This window comes from Tenrec ecaudatus, chromosome 18 (genome assembly GCF_050624435.1).
Source record: "Tenrec ecaudatus isolate mTenEca1 chromosome 18, mTenEca1.hap1, whole genome shotgun sequence".
In the NCBI taxonomy this organism is placed as follows: Eukaryota; Metazoa; Chordata; class Mammalia; order Afrosoricida; family Tenrecidae; genus Tenrec; species Tenrec ecaudatus.
In genome coordinates this window covers 44806235-44832261 of record NC_134547.1, presented here as the reverse complement: position 1 = coordinate 44832261, position 26027 = coordinate 44806235, and the positions used below count along the sequence as shown (strand labels likewise).

Here is a 26027-nt window from a genome sequence, read left to right as displayed (position 1 = left end):
ATCAAAGTCCATCACGTCATCCCAAGTGATGGAGGATTGTTTCGATTCTAGGAAATGATTCAAAACCCTGTGAGCCCTGTGGCGTACGCAGGTTTGGGGTCAAACGATCCTGCCTCGTTTCAGACCCGTCTGCATGTTGGTATGCTTCCAGAGAATAAGATGATTTCTTTTTCCCATCCGAGCAAACACCCAGTTTCCTGTGGTGGTGATTTGGACAACTCTGGGCGCTGAGTTCTCATTCTTAAAGTGTGGTTAAGTAGATCCATTTCTCCCTAAACTGCTTTTGTCCCTTTTCCATTTCAAATGGTGGCCCTTCTGCATCTGTACCAGCCATCCCTGGGCAGCCATTCCCTGCCAAGTGCCAGCACTGGCTCTTGTGCAGTGCACTTTGGGGAGGACCCCGGCTTTTGTTGTTAACTTGGAAGATGTGGGTGAAGGGGAAAAACATGCAGCCGTTTTATAGCTGCCTAGTGGGGGTAGCTACTAAATGGAATTTTACTAGTTCAATATGGTAAAAGAAACGAGCCATCGCTGGCACCACCACACACTGTTTCAGAGAAAAATGCACTGTGGAGAACTGACACTGTACCTATAATTTTAAAAGATTTGCTCATTTAAAACAACCAGCAGCATTTTCTGCCACATAATGGAGAGAGTCACGGGATGCTAGGCCCCCTCATGGCTTCTGTGGCTATAAAAGCCCCTTCGTGCTGGCTTTTTTATATTTAGTAAATTAATAGTTTACTGTTCCAGGATTCCTACATGTTTATATTACTGCTTTTCTAACATAAAGGTTTGCAGTTGTTATGGAAACATATGGTAACATTTGCTGCTAAATTTTAAATGCATTTTCTACCCCTGTTACACACCTGAAATGAAGCCAAAAACTCTCTTTGCTTTACATTAGAGTGAAATTCAAACTGGTCTGGGTGACTATAAATGGTTACTGTTTGTCTTGGCTCCTACCTGTATCAGATTTAGACTGAGGAATCTTAGGGAAGAAAAGGGAAGAAATTACACGGGATAAAATGGATATTTCTAAATTACAAGGCCTGCAATTCCAGAGGCTCCAAATATCAGCTTTCTGTTCATCTCAGCTTGCCAGAGCAAAGATGGCGGGGCCGGACAATAAAAGATGGACAAAATTTATTCTCTAGAGCCAACGGCTTCTTGTTTTGATTATACTGGAGGAGAAGGCTGCAGATTCTGATCAGTGAAGTCTTGTTAGCAAATTAAATGGTTGTAGATTACAATGGAGATTTCCCCACACTTTAATACTTTACCCAAATCAAGTTTCCTTGTGCGCTGTGACTTGCCATAAACATTATTTAAGAAAAGAAAATGAATACTGGGGATCAGAAAAACTTCAGAAAAGAAAGATCATATAAGAATTCTCACTTGCTTTAACATTGTTCTGTGCTTTTAAAATGCGATAAGCCAAGTCATAGAGTAATGTCAAATGTGTGAATTTGGTTCTTGTTCTAGGACTTAAGGGATCTGATTCTGGCCTACACCTCGGTTTTGTGGGTTGTGTCTAGGTTTTCTTCTTTCCAGTTCAGCAAACATAAGAGTCAAGATTGATTCTGTCTTTTCTCCCAGAAAATAAAATAAAACAAATCACTGTTTCTAGGGTCTCACTTCAAGTTTTCTTAGAAAGCAAGTGTGATTATTAGTAGCAGCTGTTGGCCGCTAAGCAGAATGAGACTGCGCCTTGGGATCTATAGGGTTTGCAGTGGCTGATTTTCATGAATAGATCACCAGCCCTTTCTTCCTAGTCTGTTTCGTCTGACAGCACCACCACACCCCATAAAGCCTCACTGACTTACAGTGCGAACATCACCTGAGGGGCATCAGCTGTCTCCCGCGTGCAAAACAGAAATTCCACTTCTGAACCATCACTTAAAGGATTACTGATCCCCGAAAAATGCCTCCCAAGCCCCCAGGTACACCCCTCCTGACTGATTTAAATAAAGATTCCAAGCTCTAAGGCGTCTGCTGAAGTACGCATCCACTATGCTGTCTGAGGATGCCAAGGGCTGAGCCCAGCATCCGAGCAGGGCCCAATCGGTAGCCTCGGCTGGAGAGTTCATAGCTCAGGACATCACAGGCCTCCTTTGACACACTAGGCCATGGTTCCACATTTCCTGCCCCCTTTGCTTTTCTTCAGATACAGACGGAGCGTATTATTTCTTAATCCAGGAGGCTGCAAAGGGGGCAGTGATTAACAAGAAGACACCAGGGCTCACTGGCTGGGCTCAATCCTGGCTCAGCTACTTACAAACGTGCGTTATCTTGGGTAAACTCCATCACCTCGCTGGGCCTTGAATACCTTAACAATAAAATGAAGATAAAAGCAACACTTGATTGGGCTGGGTGAGGATTAAGTGAGAACATATTAAAAACTGAAAACAGCTCCAGGCAAAACGACGGTGCCGAAGCGAGCAGCTCTTGTCAGTTACGATGATGATCACCCCCATCCATCTCTTCAGAAGCAGTAGCTTAATTATGAGTGAGATCCAGGTCTCGTGGCTCTTCCAGTTTGTAAGGCCAACATTTCCTAACCTTGCATGGCAGGAACTGTTATCCTGGTTTCAGCCAGATCCATAAAACTACCTACACATGATTATTTCTAGCATTTTCCCCTTTAAATCAACTTCATCTTAAAGGCTGAAATAAACCTCGCAATCAAAAATATGACTTGAGTATTCAAGAATCTCCTATATTCTGTTTTTCCCTACCCACACAAACGTACACGTAACTTAAGAAAAAAATTTTTTAATATGTAACTTTTAAGAAGAAAATGATTCATCATTGTTTTACAAAGTCACCTTGTGTGCCCTGAGCAGAATGCGTATTGCACTATGGAGTCTTTGAGCTAACTCTTGGCACCTTTCAGAAGTGCTTCCTAGATGTGATCCATCCACCCACTGCTGCGGAGTCAATTCCAACTCAGTGACCCTATAGGACAGGGTAGAGCTAACTACCACTACCAGGAGTTTGACCTTTGGGTTCACAGTCAAGGGCTTTACTGACTGCACCACGAGGGCGCCTTACTCCTTAAATACGGTAGTCATAAACCGTGAAACAGTTTAGATTGGACAGAAACCGATCAGCACAAGAATTGACAAGGACAACACAGACCCTTGTCAAGGTCTGAACTTGGACAACAACTATCTCTAAGTTCCCCCACTGGCACATACTGAGGTCTGAATCCAGTCCCATTGCCAAAGGACTGCAAAGAGCTAGCTTTCATTAGCCCAAGTCCCAGGAAGCGAGCACTGTGTTGGTGGGTAGACAGCTGACAGAGAGAGGACCTTGACAAAGGTGAGGAAAACAAAACAAACACACTAGCTCTGGAAGTTTCGATCCAATCTCTGCAGGCCGGGTTAAATGTGTTTTGACCTTTGGGCTAACCCATTTTCATGTGATACATTTGGTACAAGAAGAGATTAATTACTTAAGAAAGACAAGCTAACGTCTCTACAGCATCTAGATTATCCCCATATAGAGCAGGACATACAGGCTCGCGCTTGCATCATTAGCTCGGCTATAATAAATGAGATGCTCTAAGTGATGTATAACACGGAAAAGAAAACACAGCTGTTTGCTTCTGGCGGCACGTGCACAGGCGCACCGCGCGTAATAAGCCCTCAACAGCAAAGCTGCAGCCGTCACAACAGCAATGGCTGAAAACCATTCTCCACGGCTAATTAACTGTGTCAGGACACTGAGGTTCTAACATGGGGTCCTCACAATTTCCCACTAAGGGAAAGACAGTAAAACGTTATTGTAATATATTACTAATATTTAATAAGAAGGCTGTTCTATTTGTGCGTTATTAATGCAAGCTGTAAGTTACAGCAGCTTTGAATTATTATTAGCTCTGCGGGCCCTCCCAATTGAAGGGCAAAGCAGCCCAGTGAGCGCAAGAGCCATAAGGACCCATTGCCACTTGGGAATGGAAATTCTCCAACTGTATTTGCAATTTGTTTGGCGTATTTCTCCGCTGCTTGCATGAACATATACGTCGGACACCACTCACTGGAAAGCCCACTCTTAACAAAGCCCAAAGCTATCAACTTGTAAAACATGCCTCGTGGACTCGTTTGCTCGTGCGAAGAGCCCCTCCGTTTACTTTCTCCCCTCTAATGTCAAGTATTGAAATTGCTCGATAACAAGGCTTTTTGACGCTTGAAGACAAAAGCTCAGCTCCATTTATTAAGGCGACCCCCTACTGGGTGGGGCCTGTTCTTTACCTCTTAATTAAAAGAACACCTGAACAGGGCCATCTGTGAGTGGCGGATTAAGAGTTTTACAAAATGTGACTATCCTTTTATTTTTTTTCCTAACACATGTTTCTAAACTTCATACATTCTCTCTGTCTCTCCTCCCTCTCCCCTTCTCTCACACACACACACACACACACACACACACACACACACACACACCTAGTTAAATACATTTTACTGAAAAACAAACAAAAAAAGAAACAGACACAAAGTAGGTAAGGTAAATATTTTGCTCTTCATTGCAATGTTTTGCACACCAATCAATAAATGTGTGGTCTGTAATTTGCTGCAAAGACGAGCGGCCAGTGTTTGCCTTCCTTCTGTTTCTAGGACTTTATGGCGCTTACGGCAACCTAGAGGCAGAGTTTGCTGTGTAATTTCCTCTTCCTTTTTCAAATACGCTCATTTTGGAAAAGACATTATTTACCCAAAAGGCTGCCAAGACACTAGACTAGGCTGGATTTGGGTATTCAGAGTATTTCACAAGCTAGTCTTATTTAACCAAAATAAAGTCTCTTTGGGGTTTTTTTTGCACCAACTGCAAATCCATAAATGCCCAGATTATAAACATTGATACAGACATTTCTTCCAGAGGTTTCTGACCTTGGGTTAACTTTCTCAGGGAAATGCATGTGAATTTGGGATTGCTGGCTTATTTCAGTCAAATGGTTCCTTTGGTGCCGTTGGGCTGTGATGTCAATGTGGCTCCATTCTAATAGCCTTTTATGAAATATTTACAATGAAATTTAACCGTGCCTGCATAACAATGGGTTTTAGTGGCGGCCAAGGTTTTAGTCTTGCCCTATTCTTTTTTATTAAAGCAGGGGAAAGTTTTTATAGTTCCCTCTTCACCCGAACATCCCAAACCACATGAATTTAACAATTTACCAAACCGCACTTCTGTGGAGCATGCGGGCCGAAGAAAAGATCATTCTCGCTAAATGATGTCTTGGTGCGTGCTTCATTTGGGCCCTGGAGGGACAGCGGGGTCCCCTTGGCGGAGCTGGGGGGTAAGGCAGAAACTTGAGGTGTTTCACTCGAATGAAAGTCTGCTCCCCTTCCTTCCGGGGAGCCAAATCTTCATCGCATTCAAAACCCCCAATAACTGTACAGCGGCCCTCTTTACAGTGGGGCCAAGGGCACCTGCCCGCCATACCTCACTCCCTTTTGAAAATGCATACACTTCCTCTGTAAAAAGAAAAAAAACACTGTTGACTTTAAGGAGGGAAGCACGCACAGCTACAAAGGGGCTTCCAAAGGATCAGAGAAAATTGAGTATGGAATAAGGGAACTTTTCCATGAAGTTTTTGAAGCACCCCTCCTCACCACCCCCTCTCTCCGGAGCCTCTATAATGGAGAACAATGTTACAGGGGCCAGAGGCCTTCGCTCCAGACTGCAGGGTCTGTGTGCTGCCTTTGAGAAGACCGAGAAAGCTTCTGCTTGCAATCTGTCAAGACTGACCATCCGGAGGGGGGGGTCTGTCCTACAGCCTCTGGCCTACAGACCTGCTCGAATTGGCCTGAGTAAGTGACACATATCACATCAATGCTAATGTTTCAATGGCTGGAACATTTCATAAAGACACGCAATCCAAATTTTCCTCCTCTCCTGAAAAGTGGAAGACCTAGTACCAGGGACCCAGCTTCTCCCCAAGGCAGAAGTGTACTACCCTTCACCCAGAGTGGGAAGTCCTGGCTCAATCGTCCCACTGCCAGGCCTCATTCAGCCACGCAATTGCCAGGCCCTGGAGGTAGCAGAGTTTGACCCTCTAGTCTGCATTCACTAGGGTTTCCTTAAACACTCACAAATATCCAAATATCAGACCGCTATCATTCAGTGCACGTCCGTTCGAAGCCTGGTGCCTCCTTGCACACAATCTCACCAGTTTGTGGACCCCGCAAACCTGCAAAGCCCAAGGTACATGGCTAGTCCCAAAGCCCGGTCATCACTGTCTTAGCGACTCTTGGGTACAAAAACGAGCCCACTGGTGAAGGCGATGGAACTGCTCAGACCCAGCGCGGGAGAAGTACCAGCTCTGCGAGGGGCTGGGCTATTTCACAATCCAGGGGCACTCACCCTGTTTGTGTATGCTTGCCTCAAGCGCGGGCGCCAATTTTTACAGGCAGGCATACACTCTTCACACACCCGCTCTGACTTTCCTGCCACATCCTGTTGCCAACGCTGCTAGAAGATGCTGAGCTTAGCGCAGCTCCCAATTCTCAGAGGCCCCCTCGAAGCTTTTAAAGCGAGCATAACATGCAGAATTTCCAATGAAGAACCAACAGCAGATCATTTACAGTAACTATACAAACAAGCTAAATGAAAGACTTGTGTTCAGTCATTAAAAATAATAATGCTAAAGCCCTAAGGGCTGGTATGTAAAGCTCAGGCGTGGTGTGAGGAACCGGGAAAAGAATGTGCTCATTTCTCGCCATCAGATAGCCTGCTAATTTATTTAGGAGGCAATGGTTGAGTACACTGGAGCACAGTGAAATCTCTATCCGATTATGGTTAAAAAAAAATCACCACCACAAAAAAAAATGATCACTGCCCTGCAAGATAAAAATTACCATGTGGGACACCAAGCCAGAGGGCTGCTGGGAAGGGCTGCCACGAGTAACTTCCACCCCTCTGCCCTCCTAGTGGCCGGAAGCAAACGCAGTTATAGAGTTATCTAGCTCACACTTTGCAGATGAGGCCTAGCATCATGACAACAGAGAAGAGAAAAGGTCTCTGGACCTGCCTCCCTACAACCAGTTTCTGTAAAGTAATGAACACAGACAGCTCGGGGACCGTCCACCTGCGCTGCCTGCCTCTGTCTGCCTGCAAAGGGAAGCCACGAGGGATTGGCAGAAGGTACTTGTCTGACAGGGCCAGGACAGCCTTTCTCCTCCGTGACAGCCTGGGCCTACCCTCTTAAACTTGACCCACCGTAATTCCTTCACAATGCAGCAGCGAGGCGGCTGACAGTAGCAGCTGCAGCTCCTAAGCGAGATGGATGGAATTTTCATAACTAGTTCCCCAAGTTACATTTTACCTTCAAGATAATTTATGAGCTGCTCTGGAGCCTTGAAGAGACAATATGCTTGCCATAAAATTAACTGTAACAGTCTTGTAGGTTATAATTAACACTGGGAGGGTAGCACCAACTGGATGAAGCACATGCCATAATTGATGGTGAAACTGGAAATGAAACAAGCTAACAACATCATTACTGTGCACACTGCCTTAGCAAAACCTCTGCTTTCCAAGGGTTAATTATAACTGCCTTCCGGGGCCCATTTCTCCCAGGGAAGAGGCCAGAGTTGGGTGGGGAGGGAGAGGTTCTGCTGGCGAGGCCATGGGACACCTGGACAGATACAAAGGCTGTCAACACTCTGGAGAGAGGCAGGCTGAGCAGCTGCCCATGTGCTTCCTGGATGCCAGGCTGACCCTGCGTGAGCCTGTCTCACACAGATGACTTCAGGTTCCCAGCATCTTTTGGAGGGGAGCAAAAACGGTAAGCTTGAAAGAACAGAAGCCAGACTTCCATGATGCCCTTCACAAGGTCTGTGAGATTTATTTAGAATACAGTAGCATGGAAACATTTCCAGTTAGCGTGGGCCTATCTTAGCAAAATGCCCAGAAGGTTGGCTAATTTAAAAAGCTGCCCTTCCTGAGTACCCAGTCCAGTGGGGGAGATGAAAAGGAAAATTATAAGCTATTGAGTCCGAAGTACCAAGTCAACCATCTTGAAAAGAAACGCTAAATTATTGCTTCTGTGCATGGATACAAAGCAGTGTGATCAACACCCAAGAAACCCTGACTCTGTCAACACTTTCGAACCATTCAAATCATGTCACTGCCCTATGTTAAGGTAAGTGACCTATTTTTGTTCAGTTTTGTTTGTCTTGGGGCAAGAACCTGGCCATCATTCTGATAAATGATACAACAGTGTCCCCTACAGGCCAACAGAGCTGTTCCTTAACCTCCCCCCCCACCCCCACCCCCGCCCCCTCACCTCCTCAATGGGAAGCCAGGGTTCTCTCTCACCTGGAATACACGTTACAGAGTTAACTTGTAGGTAACACAGGGGAACCCCTGAGTCAGAGGAAAATTACTATTCTCAACGTGCAGTAAAGTATTCCCTAGATCCAAGCACACTGTACAGCTAGCTGGTGATTAACCCACTCTGGAGTAGGCAAAGTGCTGCCCTTTCACCTTACGGGCACCTAACTCCAATCAACCTTGACTAACCCAGCTCCCAAATTACTTGACTTAGAGGGTTTACAGATTCTTGGAGGCTAAGCTTTGATGTTCTCATCTTTGCCCTTGCTCTCCCACCTTCTAAAAGACTGTAACTAATATAAAAGAAACGACATAGCCATAAAGGTAATAACTTTCCCCTTAAAAGATTTATGGGGTGTGTGTGTGTGTGTGTGTGTGTGTGTGTGTATGGGGGGGGGATTTCTAAAGCATAAACTGGTTAACTTCTTTGTAAAGAGAGATAAACCCACAACAAAAAAGTATAAAACATGTTTTGATACCAGAAAAAAAAATCAAGAATTTACAGATATACACTGAGTAGTACTGAGAGACTGACACAGTGAAGGGCCCTGGAAGGGCTCTAAGCCCCTCTGCTGTGACTCAAGTCCACGTACTCAGTGCATCCTGGGTGCTCCACCAAGAAAGAGTACAGCTTCGCTCTGATTCTTGAAGTAGCCACAGAGCAGTGTGATCTGAACCGGGTCTCAGGGCTCCAATTCCATTCCACACTCACTAGCCGAGAGCAAGTTGCTCGCACCTCTCTGCCTATTTGGCACTTGGTACATTCTCGACAAAGATCACCGGCTCTAATCCCGGGAAGGACACTAGAGGGTGGGAGGAAAGGAAGAAGACCCTCCACAACATGCATGACAAAGGGGCAGCAACAATGGGCGCACCAGCATAACAGCTGTGAGGAGGGAGCAGGACGAGGCAGTGGTTCGTTCTGTTGTGCATTCTGTGTTGCTCTGTTGTGCGTTCTGTGTGTTGTTCTGTTGTGTGTTCTGTGTTCGGAGTCACTCTGACTTGGAACTGACTGGGTACTTACCAGCGATTCCAAACACCATACAACTGAAGATGTCCAGGAAAGTAGAGGAAGTAAGGGTGAAAGCCATCGAGAGCAGCAGCGCTGGTTTCTAGCTGCTCCCCGGGTTCTAACTGACAGAGCCGCGCTGCCTAAGAGCTGGAGATGCCCACGGGGCCATCGGGATCAAGCCACGTCATTTTTGGATGAGGTTGCTGAGGTCCAGAGTGTCTGTCTCTGTCCGAGTCTTACGGCCAGCTGGAGAGAGGCTTCGCGTGGGAGTCTAGCCTTCTCTCCCTCAATTCTATGAGTCGCTATTACCCAGCCTGGGCCTGGCACAGAACGAGTGCCAGTGCAGAGCTCCTCTCTACACCAACTCAAGTACAGCCACCACAAGTCTCGGGTTTTCATGTAGGGCACGCTTCGCAAAGGGGCGGCCAGATTAGGCGAATGTTTGATCTCGCCTTTCATTATCTGAAGATGATAATGAGAGTGAACTTTTATAGGGACTTGATATAGGTGTTTTACACAGAATCGTTCAATCAGGTAATATTATTATCCCTGAAGCAAGACACAAATGAGAAAAAAATTGAGGCTGAGGAGGCTTAAATATCTTGCCTACTTACAATCTCAGCCTGGGTTACAGAGTGGAGTTTGGATCAAACTCAGGTAATTCTGATTCAGAATCTATGCTCCAAAAACAGTATGCTATATTGACAACAATTTACTCTTCAGGAAACAATTTTTATTTCCATTCAACATTGAGGACTTGGTCACTCTAGAGCAGTGGTTCTCAACCTTCCTTAAAGAAGCGACCCTTTCATACAGTTCATGTTGTGGTCTCTTCCCCCCCCCCCACCATAAAATTATTTTCGTTACTACTTCATAACTGTCATTTTGCTCCTGTTGTGAATCCGGCGACCCCTGAGAAAGGGTCATTTGACCCCCACAGGTGAAGAACCGCTGTTGTCGAGCGAGCATAGCTATCTCAGATGCGACTCAAAGATTCATCCTCATATCTAGATTTTGCCTGTATTTGGAGGCAACAAGCTACCACTGTGGGCAACATGGGTAGGGCAGTGGAGGGCATGTAACAGCATGTACCACAGCGCCCGGACACGTGATGAGAGTCTGACAAGAGCACTTCTGGGACACCGGCCTCTACCCCTTCTGAGTATTTATGGTCCTATCCTGTATAATACATTTTCCCCCATTAAGTGTTATACATCTTTATCAGCTCAGGGCGTCTTTATCCACTTCCAGATAGGATATCTGTATGCCTATCTGTTGAATCAATGTATAACCCACAGATTACTCACAGCAAAATTAAGCACTGCTTCCTGAGGGCTTTGAGGAGGCTTGGTGGCGTAGCAGTTACTCAGTGCGGGGCTAACGGTAAGGCCAGAGTTCTAAAGCACCAGCGGCTCCCTGGAAGAAAGACCGGGCTTTCTACTCCCAGAACGAGTTCGTCTCTACCCTGGCCTAGGGGCTGGCTAGGAGTCAGCAGGGAGATGGTGACAGTGAGCTTGGTTTGGGCTTACTGAGTGAGCAGGGACACCATCCATGTAAGCCCAGGTGCAGCTTCTCCTATTCCCACGGACGAGAACTTAGTGACTACAGACTGGCCTGAATGAAAGCTGACCTGTGAAGTGCAGGCTGTGACAGTAACAATTCCTTGGAAAAATAAACGGGGCTGGGGAACAGATAAGCTAAGGTGACCTTCATGATGTGGATTCCCATGAGTGATGCTTCTCAAAATCAGCTCCTCAGAATGCTGGCGCCCCACGAACATCTCACAACTACAAAGATTACAACCGCAAGTCTGGCAACAAGTGACCATTTCATGGCGGCGATCATCAAGAAGGGACAGCTTGTATTCTCCGTGCAGCTGAATGACTTTCTTTGGATTCTGTGGAGCGCCGTGGAACGTAGAGGGCAGGGCAGAGATGTGCTGACAAGAACAGGCGGGGTTCCACAGGGGACGTGAGCTCCCTCAGGGAAGGAACCGGGAACCATGCTTGCCAAATATTAGGAACTGACTAACTAGTTATTGAATAACATTTCAAGAAAATGAGTCAATCCAGGTTTTCTCCACAAGTTTAAGAAGGCCTGCCCCATAGAAAGATCTCCCAAGTAGCCACAGCCACAAATCTGCTGCTGGCTCCCGGAGCGAAGCTCATGCTGAAGCCGGGTGGTGATTTTATAAATAAGCAGCACAAGAGTCAATTGGCTTTTGACTCTCATAAAACTGTTAACATGGCGACAGTAACAATGGCAATCACATTAACAACGTTTGCCTCCTTAAGATAAGTTGTTGCATCTCGGAAAAGAAGGTAACCCTATCTCTAGACTCATTTAATCCTTGCTCTAAATTCATACAATGTTTCAATTCCTACACCTTTATGAGGAGGTTTTATGGAGTTATCAGGTTTTATGGAGTAATCTGGCTCAGAGACGCAAAGGCCATTCCTCTGGGAAGGGCAGGAGCAAGCAGAGACGACCGCCATTAGAGGAGAAGGGACAGCCACACGGAAAAAGGAAGACATCAACGACAACTGGCAGACCACTGCCTCCCTCCCGCTCCTTCGAATCACGCTCAGCTCATTTCTTTTTCAGCCCTACACACAACTCCGCCAAAAGTCAGCTGGCTGCGAAGAAAAGATCCTCAAAGGTAGATGCTGCACCCCGCGCTATCTTCCAACGAGCACTGCCAGAACACGCAGCCACAAACTCTAGGATGAACTCTTCGGGCAGACAGTCAGATGACTCAGTCATTCACCTGTTGACTTGGCAGATGACTGCATCACCGCATGCTCCCCAAGCCTAAGGGGTCTGCTTTTGGTGGCCACAACTCCCTAGGTGAAAAACAAATTCTGGCCAAAACACCAGGTAACTACGCCCAAGACTGACCATGGCCCAGGTATCCTGGCCCATTCTGACACAGCAGGACACCAGGAAAAGCAGCACCCAGCGCAGGCCAAGTACAGGGTTGAAGCCGCACTTCGTCTCACTCCGGGCCCCTTTGAACTCAACCCCAACTCTCTCCCGAAGCAGGCCTCTAGAGATGCCACTGCAGATCCCTTCCTGAACATTCCCTGTCTCTCCCCATTCTGCCTTCCTTCGCCAGCTCCTTCCCCTCTCCCACTTTCAGGAAGGGCAGGGCATCACGACTGACCGGCTCAGGGCCTACACCACTGCCTTCTTGTCTTGGCAACAGCTGAGTTGGCTAGTGTTCACTTCTGAGCGGTTCCTCTGCCAGCACCCCTGGGTCAGCTGTGCACAGCATCCTTCTTCCTGATGTCGGAAGCAAAACTGGGACATGCTGCTGCCTCGATGCTGCTACCCGTCCCAGAGACCTTCAGCTCAGAAACCTCTCCTAGCTGCAAATGTCAAGGCTTTTGCCCTTGAGAAGGTCACACGAGCACACACACACACACAATCAATATGCAAAACCTGAAGAACAGCTTGTAATCACTAGCTACTGGGGGGTGGGATGCAAATCAAAACAAGGATGAGCTAACACCTCTCCCTTGAATTGGCAGCACAGTTCAAAAGCACAGAAAACAGCCCGTGCTAGAGGAGGCCTGAGACTGGGTCTCTCCTCCGCTGCTGGTGGGACTGAAAAGCAGTAGAGAGCCGCATGGTGCAGAGAGCCGCATGGTGCTTCCTCCAACTGGGCCCAGAAGTACCACGCATCCCAGTCACAGCACTAGTTGGTGCGTACCCTACAGAAATAAAAAGTATAGCACAAATAGAGATATGCACACCCATTTCACCACAGCACTGTTCACAAGAGCAAGAAGACGGAAACAACCATCCGCAGAAACATGGAGAAGTCAACATTGGTGCATACACACAAGAGAGTCCACACGGACAATGAGGAAACTGAACCACCTCATGGCATGGATGGATTTACAGGGCATTGTGCTGAGTGAAGTCAGTTAAACACAAAAGAGTGTGTGAGATAGTGTATGAGACTAATGTGATACACAAAAGAAGAGAATCAAGCCAAGGTTTTCACAACACAACAGACTTTGATGGTTGGCAGGGGTGGGGGCAGGGAGGAGGGAAAGGGAAGCAATAGGTGAGAAGGGCAGACAGCGATAGTAGGGAATGTGAGTGAAGCGGAAGGTAATCACCTACAAGGGGTGAGGGGACCGGGAGGGGAAGGGAACAGGGCAAGTTGTTTAAGTTGAATGCAAAAATGACGGGCTATGTTGTAAACCTAATATACACAGAAAAGTTTTTTTGGGGAAAAATCAATCGGCAAAAATCTGCAATGGCAATTCCTCTTCAAAATTATTAAGGAGCACAAAGTACTTACAGACACAGTAAAGAGGTGAGGGGACAGGGAAGTCATTCAGTCAGTTAGGCAATAGATAGAGCTCCAGGCACTGTTCTACAGGCCGGGATACAAAGTGAACAAGGCCACATGGCCCTTGCTCTGACAGGGATGGTATTATTCTAGTGGAGGAGAGGAGTTAATACTACAAAGATCGTGGCTGTGGGACAATGAGCAAAAAGACACACAGCTGATGTTCTGGTAGAAGAAAGCAACATATAAACATGTAGCTAAGCAAACTATATAAGAAATGATGTTATTCCTTTTCATAACCTTTTGTAAAATCATTTTATTAGGGGCTCATATAACTCATCACAATCCATACATACATCAATTGTGTAAAGCACATTTGTACATTCATTTCCCTCATCATTCTCAAAACATGTGCTCTCCACTTAAGCCCCTGGCCTCAGCTCCTCATTTTCCCCTTCCCTCCCCACTCCTCCCTTCCTCAAGAACCTTTGATAATTTAAAAATGATTATTTTGTCATATCTTGCCCTGTCCAACGTCTCCCTTCACCCACTTTTCTGTTGTCTGTCCCCCAGGGAGGAGGTCACATGTAGATCCTTGTAATCAGTTCTCCCTTTTGAGCCCACCCTCCCTCAACCCTCCCAGTATCGCCCCTCACACCACTGGTCCTGAAGGGATCATCACCCTGGATTGCCTGCGTTTCCAGTTCCTATCTGTACCAGTGTACATCCACTGGTCTAGCTAGACTTGCAAGGTAGAATTGGGATCATGATAGTGGTGGTGGTGGGGCGGGGGGAAGTATTTAGGAACTAGAGGAAAGCTGTATGTTTCATTCTTGCTACATCACACTCTGACTGCCTCGTCTCTTCACTGAGACCATTCAGTAAGGGGATGTCCAGTGGCCTACAAATGGTGCCCAGCAATCAAAAGATATAGCATCTGGGGCCTTAAAGGCTTGACGGTAAACAAGTGGCCATCTAGCTGAGAAGCAACAAAGCCTACATGGAAGAAGCACACCAGCCTGTGCGATCAGGAGGTGTCGAAGGGAGCAGGTATCAGGCATCATCCGAACAAAAAATCTTATCATAGTGAGTGAGGGGGGAGTGTGGAGTGGAGACCCAAAGCCCCTTTGTAGGCCACTGGACATCATAAGCTTTTTATAACGTACAGCAAACCTCACACAAAGGGAAAGAAACTGCATGCTCGGCCTGGTGTTCTCACCTAGCCCCTTCTCCTGCCATTAAAGACACATCACTTCAACGGTGAGGCAGTTTCATGTGCACCTTTATTTCTAGCCCAGCCACTTGTATATAATAAGCAATAATAGTCAACCCTTAAACTGGACCAGGAAGACCTGTCAGTTTTGAGTGTGATCCAAGCATGCCAGGAGCAAAAGGAGGGGCCAGCGAGTGACTGAGAACATCTTCCTGCACCAATTTAGAAGTAACTCATGCAAACTGCCCTGCGCGCTACACCCACGTCGAGAGATCACGATGACTAGCTTAGAAAAAGAAATCCAATCTATTACAAGTTCCAGGTTCTAAAAACGATGTCTGAGGTCGGTAGTGATGGTCAGGATCTTGGGATTGGTCAAATTATGAGACGGTTGTTTTACTAGTCCAGGAAAGGAAACCAGCTACCCTGGCAGGGTGTTTGCAGAAGGGGTTTCAAAGTACTTGTGAACAGATTCCATTGTCTTTCAATGCCATGTGCCCGTGGACTTTTTCAAGATCTGTTGGTACAAAGCCAGCGAGGTCGTGAGAGTTACTTTTAGTTGGAAGGAAGTACTAATGTCTCAGAAACTGCAGCCATATTTGCTCATGGTTCTCAGCTCCATGTAAGCTGCCTTGGACCCAAAGGAAGCTGTCACTTGTACTTTGGGAGCACACTTAAGTCCTGTTTGACCTGTAAGTGAGCACAGTTTCCGTTTAACCAGGCTACAGTCTTATCCAGTGTGCAAGGCTCAAAAGATACTGTCATGGAAAACAAAACAAAACAGAGCAAAAAACAAAGCACTCATAAAGAAATGGCAGGGGGAATGATGTAGTGACTTTCCAGAAGGAAGTGAAGTGGGGTCACACGGAAATAAGCCGTGAGCAGGTTCGCCCGGGGCAACGCAGAAAGGAGCACGGCCCTGCTCGCAGGGCGTTTCCTTGGTGCCGCTTCCTGCCAAGACAACAGGCTTGTGAACCTCGTTCCCAACGACAAAAGGGGAGTCCTTGAGTCTGCCAGGTGTCAAGATCTATTCAAAACACCACTTACCTTCACTAAGTACAGGGACTCGGACTCAAAGCTGCCTGAGATGCCACTAGAATGGCCAGTTTCTAAGGAAAACAAGCGTGGGCAAAGGGACAAAGAAAGATGTTGCTGGTGGAAAGACCAAACTGCACATCCACTGAGGAAACCCGTCTGGCTGCCCATCACAAAATCAAGCACGGAGCGACCACAGGGTCCAGCAAATGCATCCTAGGTATGTACTCAACACAGCTGGGAACAGGTTCCCTCAAAAGCGCATGCGTGCTCATAGTAGACACACCCTAACGGCCCACTCAACAATGAACTGATCAACAAAGGATGCTTTAAAAATGCCCACGACGTCTGCCTGCCTCTAACTTCATGACGGAGACAGAAAATCCCTATCAGCTTCAGCACAAAACTGATTCCTTTGAGGCAAAAGCCAGACATACCTCCTCGCTCCAACCTTTTGCCCACTCTGATACCAGCTGTCCTCTTCCATGGCTCTATCCACTCTCCGCTGGGTTTCATTGCAATGGCCACACAGAGCTCCCAGATAATACTCACGATTGTGGGGTGAAGTAGGAAAGGCATAGGATATAATTCAGCTCTAAGAAACAGGAAACCGTTCTTCTCAGCTTTGCCCAGAGGCAGGCCTCTCTCTGGGACCTGACCTCTCAGCCACTTGCTCTACTACAACAAGTGTTACGAGGCTCACTGGCTTTTCGAGAAAGTACTTAAACACAGCCAGCCCACTCTGACATTAAGCCTTGACCCAAATATTCTCCGCTCTTGCTCTTTCTCATCCCATAGGTCTTAAGTCAAAGACACCTTACCTCTGCCAGGTGCTCAGAAGCACCCGGTCTGTCAGCGAGCCTCCTGCCCAAAGGGAGTCAGGTCTCACTATGTGCTCACACAGGTCTCCTGGTTCTGTGGCTGTTGCTTCTTTGCTACTGCCGCTTCTTGCCATCTCAAGTGTTGTGCCTCTCTTTTTCTCTGTCTCCTAGGCCTAAGAGGTTCTCAGGGCAGGGAACCTACGTCCGAAGGATGTGCTCCACTTCTGATTCTTTTTCTGAATGGCTTTACTTTTTGTTTTGCTTTTTTGCATGCGTACCTTAGCAGACATTTAGATAAACGCACAGTTGAAAATGCTAAAAAGCCAGTTAAGTGCCAAAGTATTTCTGATCTTCCTGAATCATCTCAACCTAACTTTCAGCCCACACTGAATCCATATGAACCCACATATAAGTCAAAATGTAATATGAAAAATATGTTAATGTCCTGTAGTGTTTAGCGTTTTGTTTCTATCGTCTAGTATAATTATTGACTTGGTAGTTAATATAGTTATTATAAGAGACTTTGCATCTTGAAAGAATTCTGAACCTCTAAGATTTTTCACACTTCAAAGTATTAAAGGTATCAAAAAACAAAATAAAAGCGGAGATGTCATTTGAAGATGGGGTTGTGCCTGACCTAAACCGTGGTACTTTTCAGTCACCTCATCCGCATGCAAAAAAGCCGGACAGTGACTAAGTTAGACTGAAGAAGAATTGATGCCTTTGCGTTACATGGTTGGGGAAGAATGCGAAACTCCCCAGACTACAGGAGAAGGAAGAGCTCTGTGTGTGGCGGAGAGCAGCTGGAATGCCCCTGAGAAGCAAGGGCGGTGAGACTTCATTTCACGGCCTTGGCCATGTCATCTGGAGGGATCCGTGCCTGCAGAAGGCCATCATGTTTGGTACAGTGCAAGGTCAGCAAAAAAATGAAGATGACCTTCAAGGAGATGAACCAGCACAGTGGTTCAGACGGAAGATTGCGAGGATGGATTATGCCCGTATTCCCTTGTGTGGTACACAGGCTTGCTGTTGAGTCACAACTGACCCTCCTTTACAGAGTTAGAACCACTTGGCACTCAGTTGCGGTGACCATGGTCACACAGCTCTCTGCTTGCAGCTGCCATAGCCTCTGCCGAGGAGCTGCCTGATTGCTCACTGCCTGGCAAATCCATAGCCTGACTGCCGACGACACTGCGTGGTGCACCCGGGCCCTCCTGCAGCGTTTTATACACAGCTACCTGTACAAAATGTACAAGATTATGGTTACTGAATAAAGTCACTCTTGTTTCAGAAAGGAGGGTCACGGGGCATGTCAACTGCTCCTGGTACAAAAGCGAAGAGCTTCGCGGTCCCCGGTGTCACAACTCTGAAGCCTGATCACTTCACAGTCACCGGAGTCTGGACTGAGAGAGAAGCAAGGTTTCCATTGCTTTCCCTTAGCAGCTGGCAACGAATGACCTTCCAGCTGGTGACCCATCCACTGTTGGCACTGATTAGCAGGCTACCATGTTTCTTTCAAAAAGGAATGAAGAAGGAGCAAATATATGCTCAGTTAATGTGGGATGCTTTCATCTTACTTTTACAGAAAAAAAACTGCTGAGTTATAGTTCACATAAAATAGTGGCCAAGCACCACAGATCCATTTAATATCCAAAAAAGCATAATGGCCAGTAGTCAGTTGGGTGTTGCAATGGGCACCATGTTTGTTTGTTTGGAGGGGGGGCATTTTCTCTGACATGTGATTTTACCTATGCGATGCAAACCAAGCAAACAGGCAGATAAAGGAAGTTGGACTCTCATTCTAATATGTTTGGGGCCAAAGGCAGCCCATGGCTTTCCTCAAGCTGACTGCAAATAATTATTTCCTAATACACAGCGACCTCAACGTTTTCAACGAGCTGGGAAAGATGCTAGGGATCCGTGTAAGGTAAACAAAGACACGGCTTTTTATTCAACTTTATTTAGAAACGCAAGCCAGGCACAGACACGGGACTGTACCTTTTCTTGGGCGCACTTTTTCAAATGATAATTTCTTCCACTGTCACCATTAAATCTTAATCCATTCCAGCTCCTTGCATGGGTCATTGAGTCTATATGTACTGCTGTTATTTTTAAATGTTTCCCCTTGGTAGGGAAAGAGGGGGAGAAAAGATGTTGAGAGCCAGATGGGCCTCTTCACAGTTCATTTATCAAACCTAATGCGCTAGACTCCACCCTCCTCTCACTCACTAGTGTGGTTAAACTTCCATATAATTTGGTAATCATTTTCATTATCAGAGAGTGACCCGAAAGCAGCCTACTCTGGGCCGTCCAGTCCCTGCAGCTGCTCTTTTTCGGCTTTTCCCTACAGTAGAGCCTAAGAACCTCAGAGTTTATTAGCTGCAGACTGACCTCTGGGCCGCAGAGGTCAAGAAGGGGTCGGATCAGAGGGCTTGCCAAGTTCTTTAAAAGCTATAACAAGCTGTCCATCAGGCAGAGTGGACTGTATAAACAAAGCCAAATCTTCAGAAATTCTGCCCACTTCTGTTAACACTTACCCTGCATTCACACGGCTTCTCCTGATGCACTTGGATCATTCAGCTTGGGGGAAGTGAACAGACAGCCCTAATCAGCCTATTTGGAGAGGGTTGTTTATGGGATTAGGGAGCTCGGCGAGGAAACCCCCAGCCTTCAGATGCGCCCCGACAATTGTAGAACTGGGTGACACTGTGACAAGATCAGTGACTCCAACTCGGGCGAAGTGGACACTCTCCTCCCAAAGCGAAATCACAGAGAACATATGCTTTCAGTTTAGAGGCTTCAGTGAGTCCCAAACAATGGCTCGGCTCCTGGCCTGAGCAATCCGAATCCGGTATAACCAAGTTACAAGGTTCACTTAGCAAAACTCCCTCACAGCATTATCCCACGCGGAGCTGCTGCCGGGGGCGGGCAGGCCCTGGGCTCACAGCAGACCGGAGTGAGTGCCAGCTGCGGGGTCTCCATTGACCTAAATTTCTCGAAATTATACTATTCATAATGCATTCTCTAACGTGCAATATACGGTAATTAGAGTCATCTGTATCTAACTTTCAGAGGAGAAAATTTCTATTATCCAATCTAACTGATCCCCCGATAGCTTTGATGAAAGTAAAATACTGTAACCTACTGCCTGGCCTTTGGCGAGTGCTAATTATTATCTGTCAAAGCACGTTTTTCCTCCTGTAATTCCAAGGTACACAATAGGCCAAGCTCTCCGTGCAGAGAGACCAGGAAGCGGGGCAGTCGATGTTTTCTGACTTTCCCCACTACGCGCTTTATGGCTACTCAAGGCAAGGCCCGACTCCAGACGGCCCGAGGAGGCTTTGATGAGGCTCAGAAAGGTGTATGGTAACAGTCTGTTTACACAGATCGGATGGACGTGTCCTTTAGATAGGGCACCGGGATGAGGAACATCAAATAGGGGAGGAGGCGCGGTGGGGGAAGGATTATGGTTATTTAATACTCTAAGGACACCTTTCTTTCTGAGCTTTCAAGACACCACCCTCTTCAAATTTTCTTTCAGGTGTTTAGTTTTAAGTAGGCCTGCACAGTGTCAGCTGCTAAGCTCTTTCTTTCCTCCTGCTCTTCCACAAAGGACTTGAGCATTTTTGTTTCAGATGTTAGACTACATCAACTTCAACGCTGGCTCCAGCTCCTGATTAAATAGTTGGGAGGAAGGGCCGGAATGGCTGAGACAAGACTCCTTTTAAACAGGCCATTTTGGACGTGTTGTCTGATGATGCGGTGCGTTAGGAAATTATCAGTAGCAACCCGAATGCACTACACAAAAGACCTCATTCCCAACATTTGGTCTCTCTCTGGGCCGAGCAGACATCAGAGGGATGGGGGATGGGACAGAGATTCCAGGGGAATTTTTTCTTTCTCCTTTTCCTATTTAATAAGAATCACCAGGGGGGGAAATATAAAAGGTCAAACAGAGAGAGAGAAAGAGAGAGAGAGAGAGCACACACAAGCTAGCTAACCCGCTAGATGTCCCCACAGTGATACCCATTATTAAACAAAATATGTGTATTCTAATGAACGCACATACTTAAACTGTAATAGAAAGAGAAATGTGAAATTATTGGAAGTTAAATTGGAAATCATTCAATCACTGGGGTTGGAACTGCCTCCAGTCCACTAAGAGCACACCAGGAAAAAGGGGTGGAGGGATAACATCACTGGGAATTTAAAAATTACTGTTTGTATGCGAGACCGATATATTTGACAACGTAGCTTTCTAATACCCAATCAAAATGGATAGTTCACACATTTTACTGCCTTCTTTCTTGGGAAACGCTCATCTTCATTGTTCAGATTAATCTATTTTTATGATAATTGTTACTAGTGAAGCTATCAGTTACTGTCGATTCTGTTGCATGAACTTATTTGGGGAATAATATGGCTATCAATAAATGCCCTTGATTCCCAGACACAGAGCATTTTTTAAGCACCGAAATATAGCACACTCCTCCTGATTCCTCTCCCTCCTGGTTAGAGACACACAATAATTCAACATGTGTTACACACTATAGATCTAAGAGATAGATCTGGCCATTTGGGGGAACTATTGACAGCCTTCCACAGATCATGGCTTTTCAAATGCGAGCAGGAGGACATGCCATGTCCCATACAAGCATCATTTCTGGGAAAAGTGAAGGTTTGGAGTAGCTTTCCACCAGTGACTGGTAAACTGATGAACAAAGAAACTAGAAAATCCCTCCTAGATTAATTGTTAAAAATGGACTTGGTAAACAGACCCCTCATCGAGTGTCAGGGCGCCATGTGGATTGCTCAGAGTTTGCCCTTGTTAAATCGCAATGCTACATTTAGACGGTGGTGTGAAGGAATTCTTCAGCATCAGGATGCAGATTCCATGAAGCTCAAGATGCAAACATACATGCTAAATGATACACTCCGGACTGACCATCCACGTGCCATCACGAAGCGGTGGAGCCAGTGTGGGAAAGCTGCCTTTGGCTGAAGACATCTTAAACTTGCTTATTTTCCACAAGGCCACCATTGAGACGCAGGATACCAGCCAAAGGCAAAAGCTTAACCAAATCCAGTTCTTGTTTTAAGAGCAGACAACAAATCCAATTCCGTTACCGAACTAACCTGGCATGCCATTCCCTCCGCAGGTTCTGCCGCGTAGTGAGAGGGGCCAGGATGGCGGTGAGGATTCCACGCCTTTGTTCCACGGGGAGCCCCTCTCTTCTAAGTTCTCGAAGCACAGCATTTGTCTGGAAGAAATTATCCCCAAAAAGAGAATGGAAAAGTGAAAAATTAATAATAAAAAAAGCCCATAAGCAAATAAGGACAGTAAATCAATGCCTTTTTTATTACAGTTCCCCTGCTAACAAATCAATACAGTAAATGATGGTCAAAAATGGCCAGCATATATTTTGTATGTAATCAATGTACATGGCACATAGGTAAACCCTAAAGCTCCACTGCCTTAAGTAACACATCAAGAGACTGTGCATTTCACTCTAATTTTCTCAATAAACCAATGATTTTTTCCCCTGTGAATTGCTTACCGTGAGCTATTCTTAGAAATGATTTTCACGTACACTTGACGGTGAGTTGTTTGTTTTGTCTTTCTTTAAAAGACTAGTCTCTAGCTTTCTCTTGCTCTGCTTCCTGCCACAGCGGAGACTGACTGTGAGGCCTCTCTGATTTGAATCATTAATTGTTTTGCCCAGCCATGCCAGTGCTTCTGGTTTGTTTGGGGTTTTTTGGGGGGGGTGTTTTTCTTTTGGGGGTAGGGGAGCTCACCCCCTTTTGTTTGCTTGTTGAAAAACAAGATCTCGCCAAAAGAGAGACACCATGCGCACACACATATTTTCAAAAGCTCACAGCAATGAACCTGTTGCCAGTGTAGAAATTCCACAGCCCACAATTATCCTGATAATCCAAATGAATGAGTCTCAGGGATTCTTCTGCCTGGGAGACTAGGAGTTTGGAGAAGCATCACTTATTCTATGGCCATGAGAAAAGCCTTTTCAAAGAATTACGGAGCTAGGTAAATAAGAAAACGCTCAGCCCTTCGAGCTAGTGTTTGGGAATAATCCCTAGTGCTGTTTGTTTTTAAAAGCAGTGGAGGCTCAAGCACATAACATCCCGTTTGCTCTCAGGAAGAGTTATGTGCAACCTAAGATCTGAAACCAGAGTTCCAATTTTTACCTCCTCCATGTTCCTGTGTGCTCTTTAAGTATGTATATAGTTTAAGCACTTAAATATGTAATATTATTAAAAACCAAATATTACAACAAAATGTGCGAAGACCTAGCGTTAGAAAAACTAAAGGGCAAGAATATGATCATCATGTCTTAAATAGAAAGAACTCAAGAGAAAAGTCAAGCCTCGAGTTGCAATGCTGAAAGGTTCTATGGGCAAAATTTTGAATGATGCAAGAAAGACCCAAAGAGGACGGTAAGAATATGGAGAGTCATTGTACCCAAAAGAACTAGCCGAGGGTCTACCATTTCAGGAGGGAGCATGGGAACAAGAACCAATGGTGCTGAAGGGCGATGCACAAGCTGCACCGAAGGTACTGGCCAAGAACAAGGCCGTCGGGATTAATGGGATATCAACGGAAATGTTGCAACAAGCTGGTGAAGCACTGGAAGCATGTACTCATCTGTACCCGGAAATCTGGAAGACAGCTGCTTGGCCACCTGACTGGACGAGATTCATATTTGTACCCTGTCCAGATATGCTCAAACTATAGAACAATCTCATTGATATCATACGCAAGCAAGGTTTTTTCTGGAGCTCACCCAACTGCTTCAGCAGGACATTGAGAGCAGGACATTGCCAAGGAGTTTCCAGAGGCCCAGGGCAGATTGAGAAGGGGACGTGGAACACTGCTGATGCCAGATGGATTTTAGTTCAGGGCAGAGAGTATCAGAAAGATGTTTACTTTTGTTTCATCGACTATGCCAAGGCACTCAAGTGTATGGATCATAACAAACTATGAACAACCTTGAGAAGAACGGAATTCCAGAACACTTCATCCTGCTCACGCAGAACTTGTCCTTGGATCACGAGGCAGTTGCGCAAATAGAACAAGGGAATCCTGCATGATTTAAAATCAGGAGAAGTGTGTGTGTCAGGGAGGTGTCCTCTCACCATACTCCTTCAATCTGTATGCTGAGCAAATCATCCGAGAAACTGGATTACTTGGAAAACAATGTGGAATAAGGATTGGAGGAAGGCTTTTTAAAGCCTGCAATGTGCAGATGCCAGAACCTTGGCTTGCTGAAAGCGAGGAGGACTTGAAACACTTGCTGAGGAAGATCGAGTATTGCAGCCTCCGAATGGATGTCAATGCTATCTATGTAGAGAAGATGCAAATCCTCACAACTGGACCAATAGTTCACGATGAATGGAAAGAAGTTTGAAGCTGTCAAGGATTCCATCTTGCTTGGAACCACAATCAATGTCCATGGAAGCATCAATCAAGCGATCAAAAGCTGAGTTGTATTCGGTACATCTGCTGCACAAGGCCTCTTTAGAGTCCTGAAAAGCGAGGACGTTACTTTGAGGACTAAAGTGCGCCTGACCCAAGCCATCGCATTGTCCATCGCCTCGCGTGCATGTGAAAGTTGGACACTGAAGAAACATGACTGAAGTAGAACTGATGACTTTGACTCGTTGTGCTTGTAAAGAATGTTGAAAGGACCATGGACGGCGAAAAGGACAAACTGATCTGTCTTGGAAGAAAGAGGGCCAGCGTGCTCCTTAGAGGCAAGGACGACAACGCCTCATCTTACAGACTTTAGACATGTTGTCAAGTGAGTCAATTCTCTGGAGAAGGACAGCATGTTTGATAAAGTGAAGGGGCAAGAAAAAAGGAAAAGATGTGCATCGGGATGGATGGACACTGTCTGCCCAATGGTCTCGGGCATAGGAACAATTGTGGAATAAAGGCCTGGCAGTATGCGTCAGTAGAGAACGTAGCCAAGGAAATCGTGTGGATTTTAGTTCTACTGTATTACACACGAGGTTGCTACAAGTCAACAGCAAAGGGTTTAACTTTTGGTTTATTGTGTGGGGTATTAAAGGACTCAGGACCACGATGCTCAGGCCATCCTATTAAGGATGGGGTGTCAGCCAACTTGAGTCTCTTTTCCAGGACTTTAGACTCTTCAAAGAAAGGAAACATACTTGGAAGCAATGGATGCATTGTCTTAGTTTCTACCACCCATGGTTCTCAGACTTTCCCTGTTTTCCTAGGAGCCTTCTCTTTGGTTTTGCTGTTAGACCTTAAATTCTGAGCACTCCGTCTGCGGAAGGATATGTTTTACAGTGGGAACACTAAGTCTATTTTGAGTCTCCGCATAAATTCTGAAATCATTGCATCCTTTCTGACCCCCGAGCAGCATTATAAAAGCTTTGCAGAGTGTGTTGGCTGTGACAGGCCACCCCAACCCCACCCCAACCCCACCCCAAGGCAGCCCCCCAGGGAAGGGAAGGCTCTGACTCCGAGACTTGCCTGGGCATGCCCTTGATGGAAACAGGAGTGCCAGGGGACCATGGTTATGTAGCATGCCCCCAACTGGTCACAGAGCCCAAGCCAACCTCACAACTGTTTTAATCTGCAAGAGTGCATGCATCCAAGTCAGTTTCTATAATTGCAGCTACAGTGCCACCGATCATGTTTTTGTGACAATTTCCTTCGTTTCCATGTTCTATTAAAATAACCATGTGGCCGTGATTACTTCCAACAGTCTCCCTCATGCAGATGATTCATTTTTGTCTTTGTCCACTGAAGACTTAATAACTAGGTCTCCGTAAAATATATCTGAATTAAGACCCTTTCCCCCTGGGACAGATACTATGACTTGGCCGGTATCCTTTCAATAAAACCCTTTGTGGTTGTTGCTCGGTGCCTTCACGTTGGTTCCAACCTACATACAACAGAGTGAAACCCCAGCTGGGCCTGGGTCATCCAGTACAATCCCACTCTGCCCACATTTACTGGAGTCCACTTCTGTGGCTCACAATCAGGAACCATACATAGCCAATACAAGTAGATGAAGCAGTAAATAAGAGACACCTGGTAGAATAATTCTATTGTCTTTTACTCCAATTTTCCCCATGACCTTTTTTGTTTTTTAAAGGCCCTTCAACCTATCCCTCCTGTGAAGGACCCCACATGCCTGGACTAGAGCTAGCCAGCAAAGGACCTTGCTCTCTGCCCCCGAGGTCGTCCTGTTTTACTGAAAGATATACCCAGGTGGGCTGGCCGAAGCTTCCGTGGTAACAGCATTTGCAGTCCCC

General features: G+C 46.1%; 1 protein-coding gene across 1 annotated transcript in view; it reads right to left on the bottom strand.

Annotated features, from left to right (window-relative positions):
* Positions 1 to 26027, bottom strand: part of FTO (FTO alpha-ketoglutarate dependent dioxygenase) — a 451554-nt gene that overhangs the window by 163537 nt on the left and 261990 nt on the right. The window contains exon 8 of the mRNA XM_075538030.1: positions 21858 to 21982. Coding sequence (XP_075394145.1) covers positions 21858 to 21982 — 125 coding nt within the window. The remainder of the gene's footprint in view (positions 1 to 21857; positions 21983 to 26027) is intronic.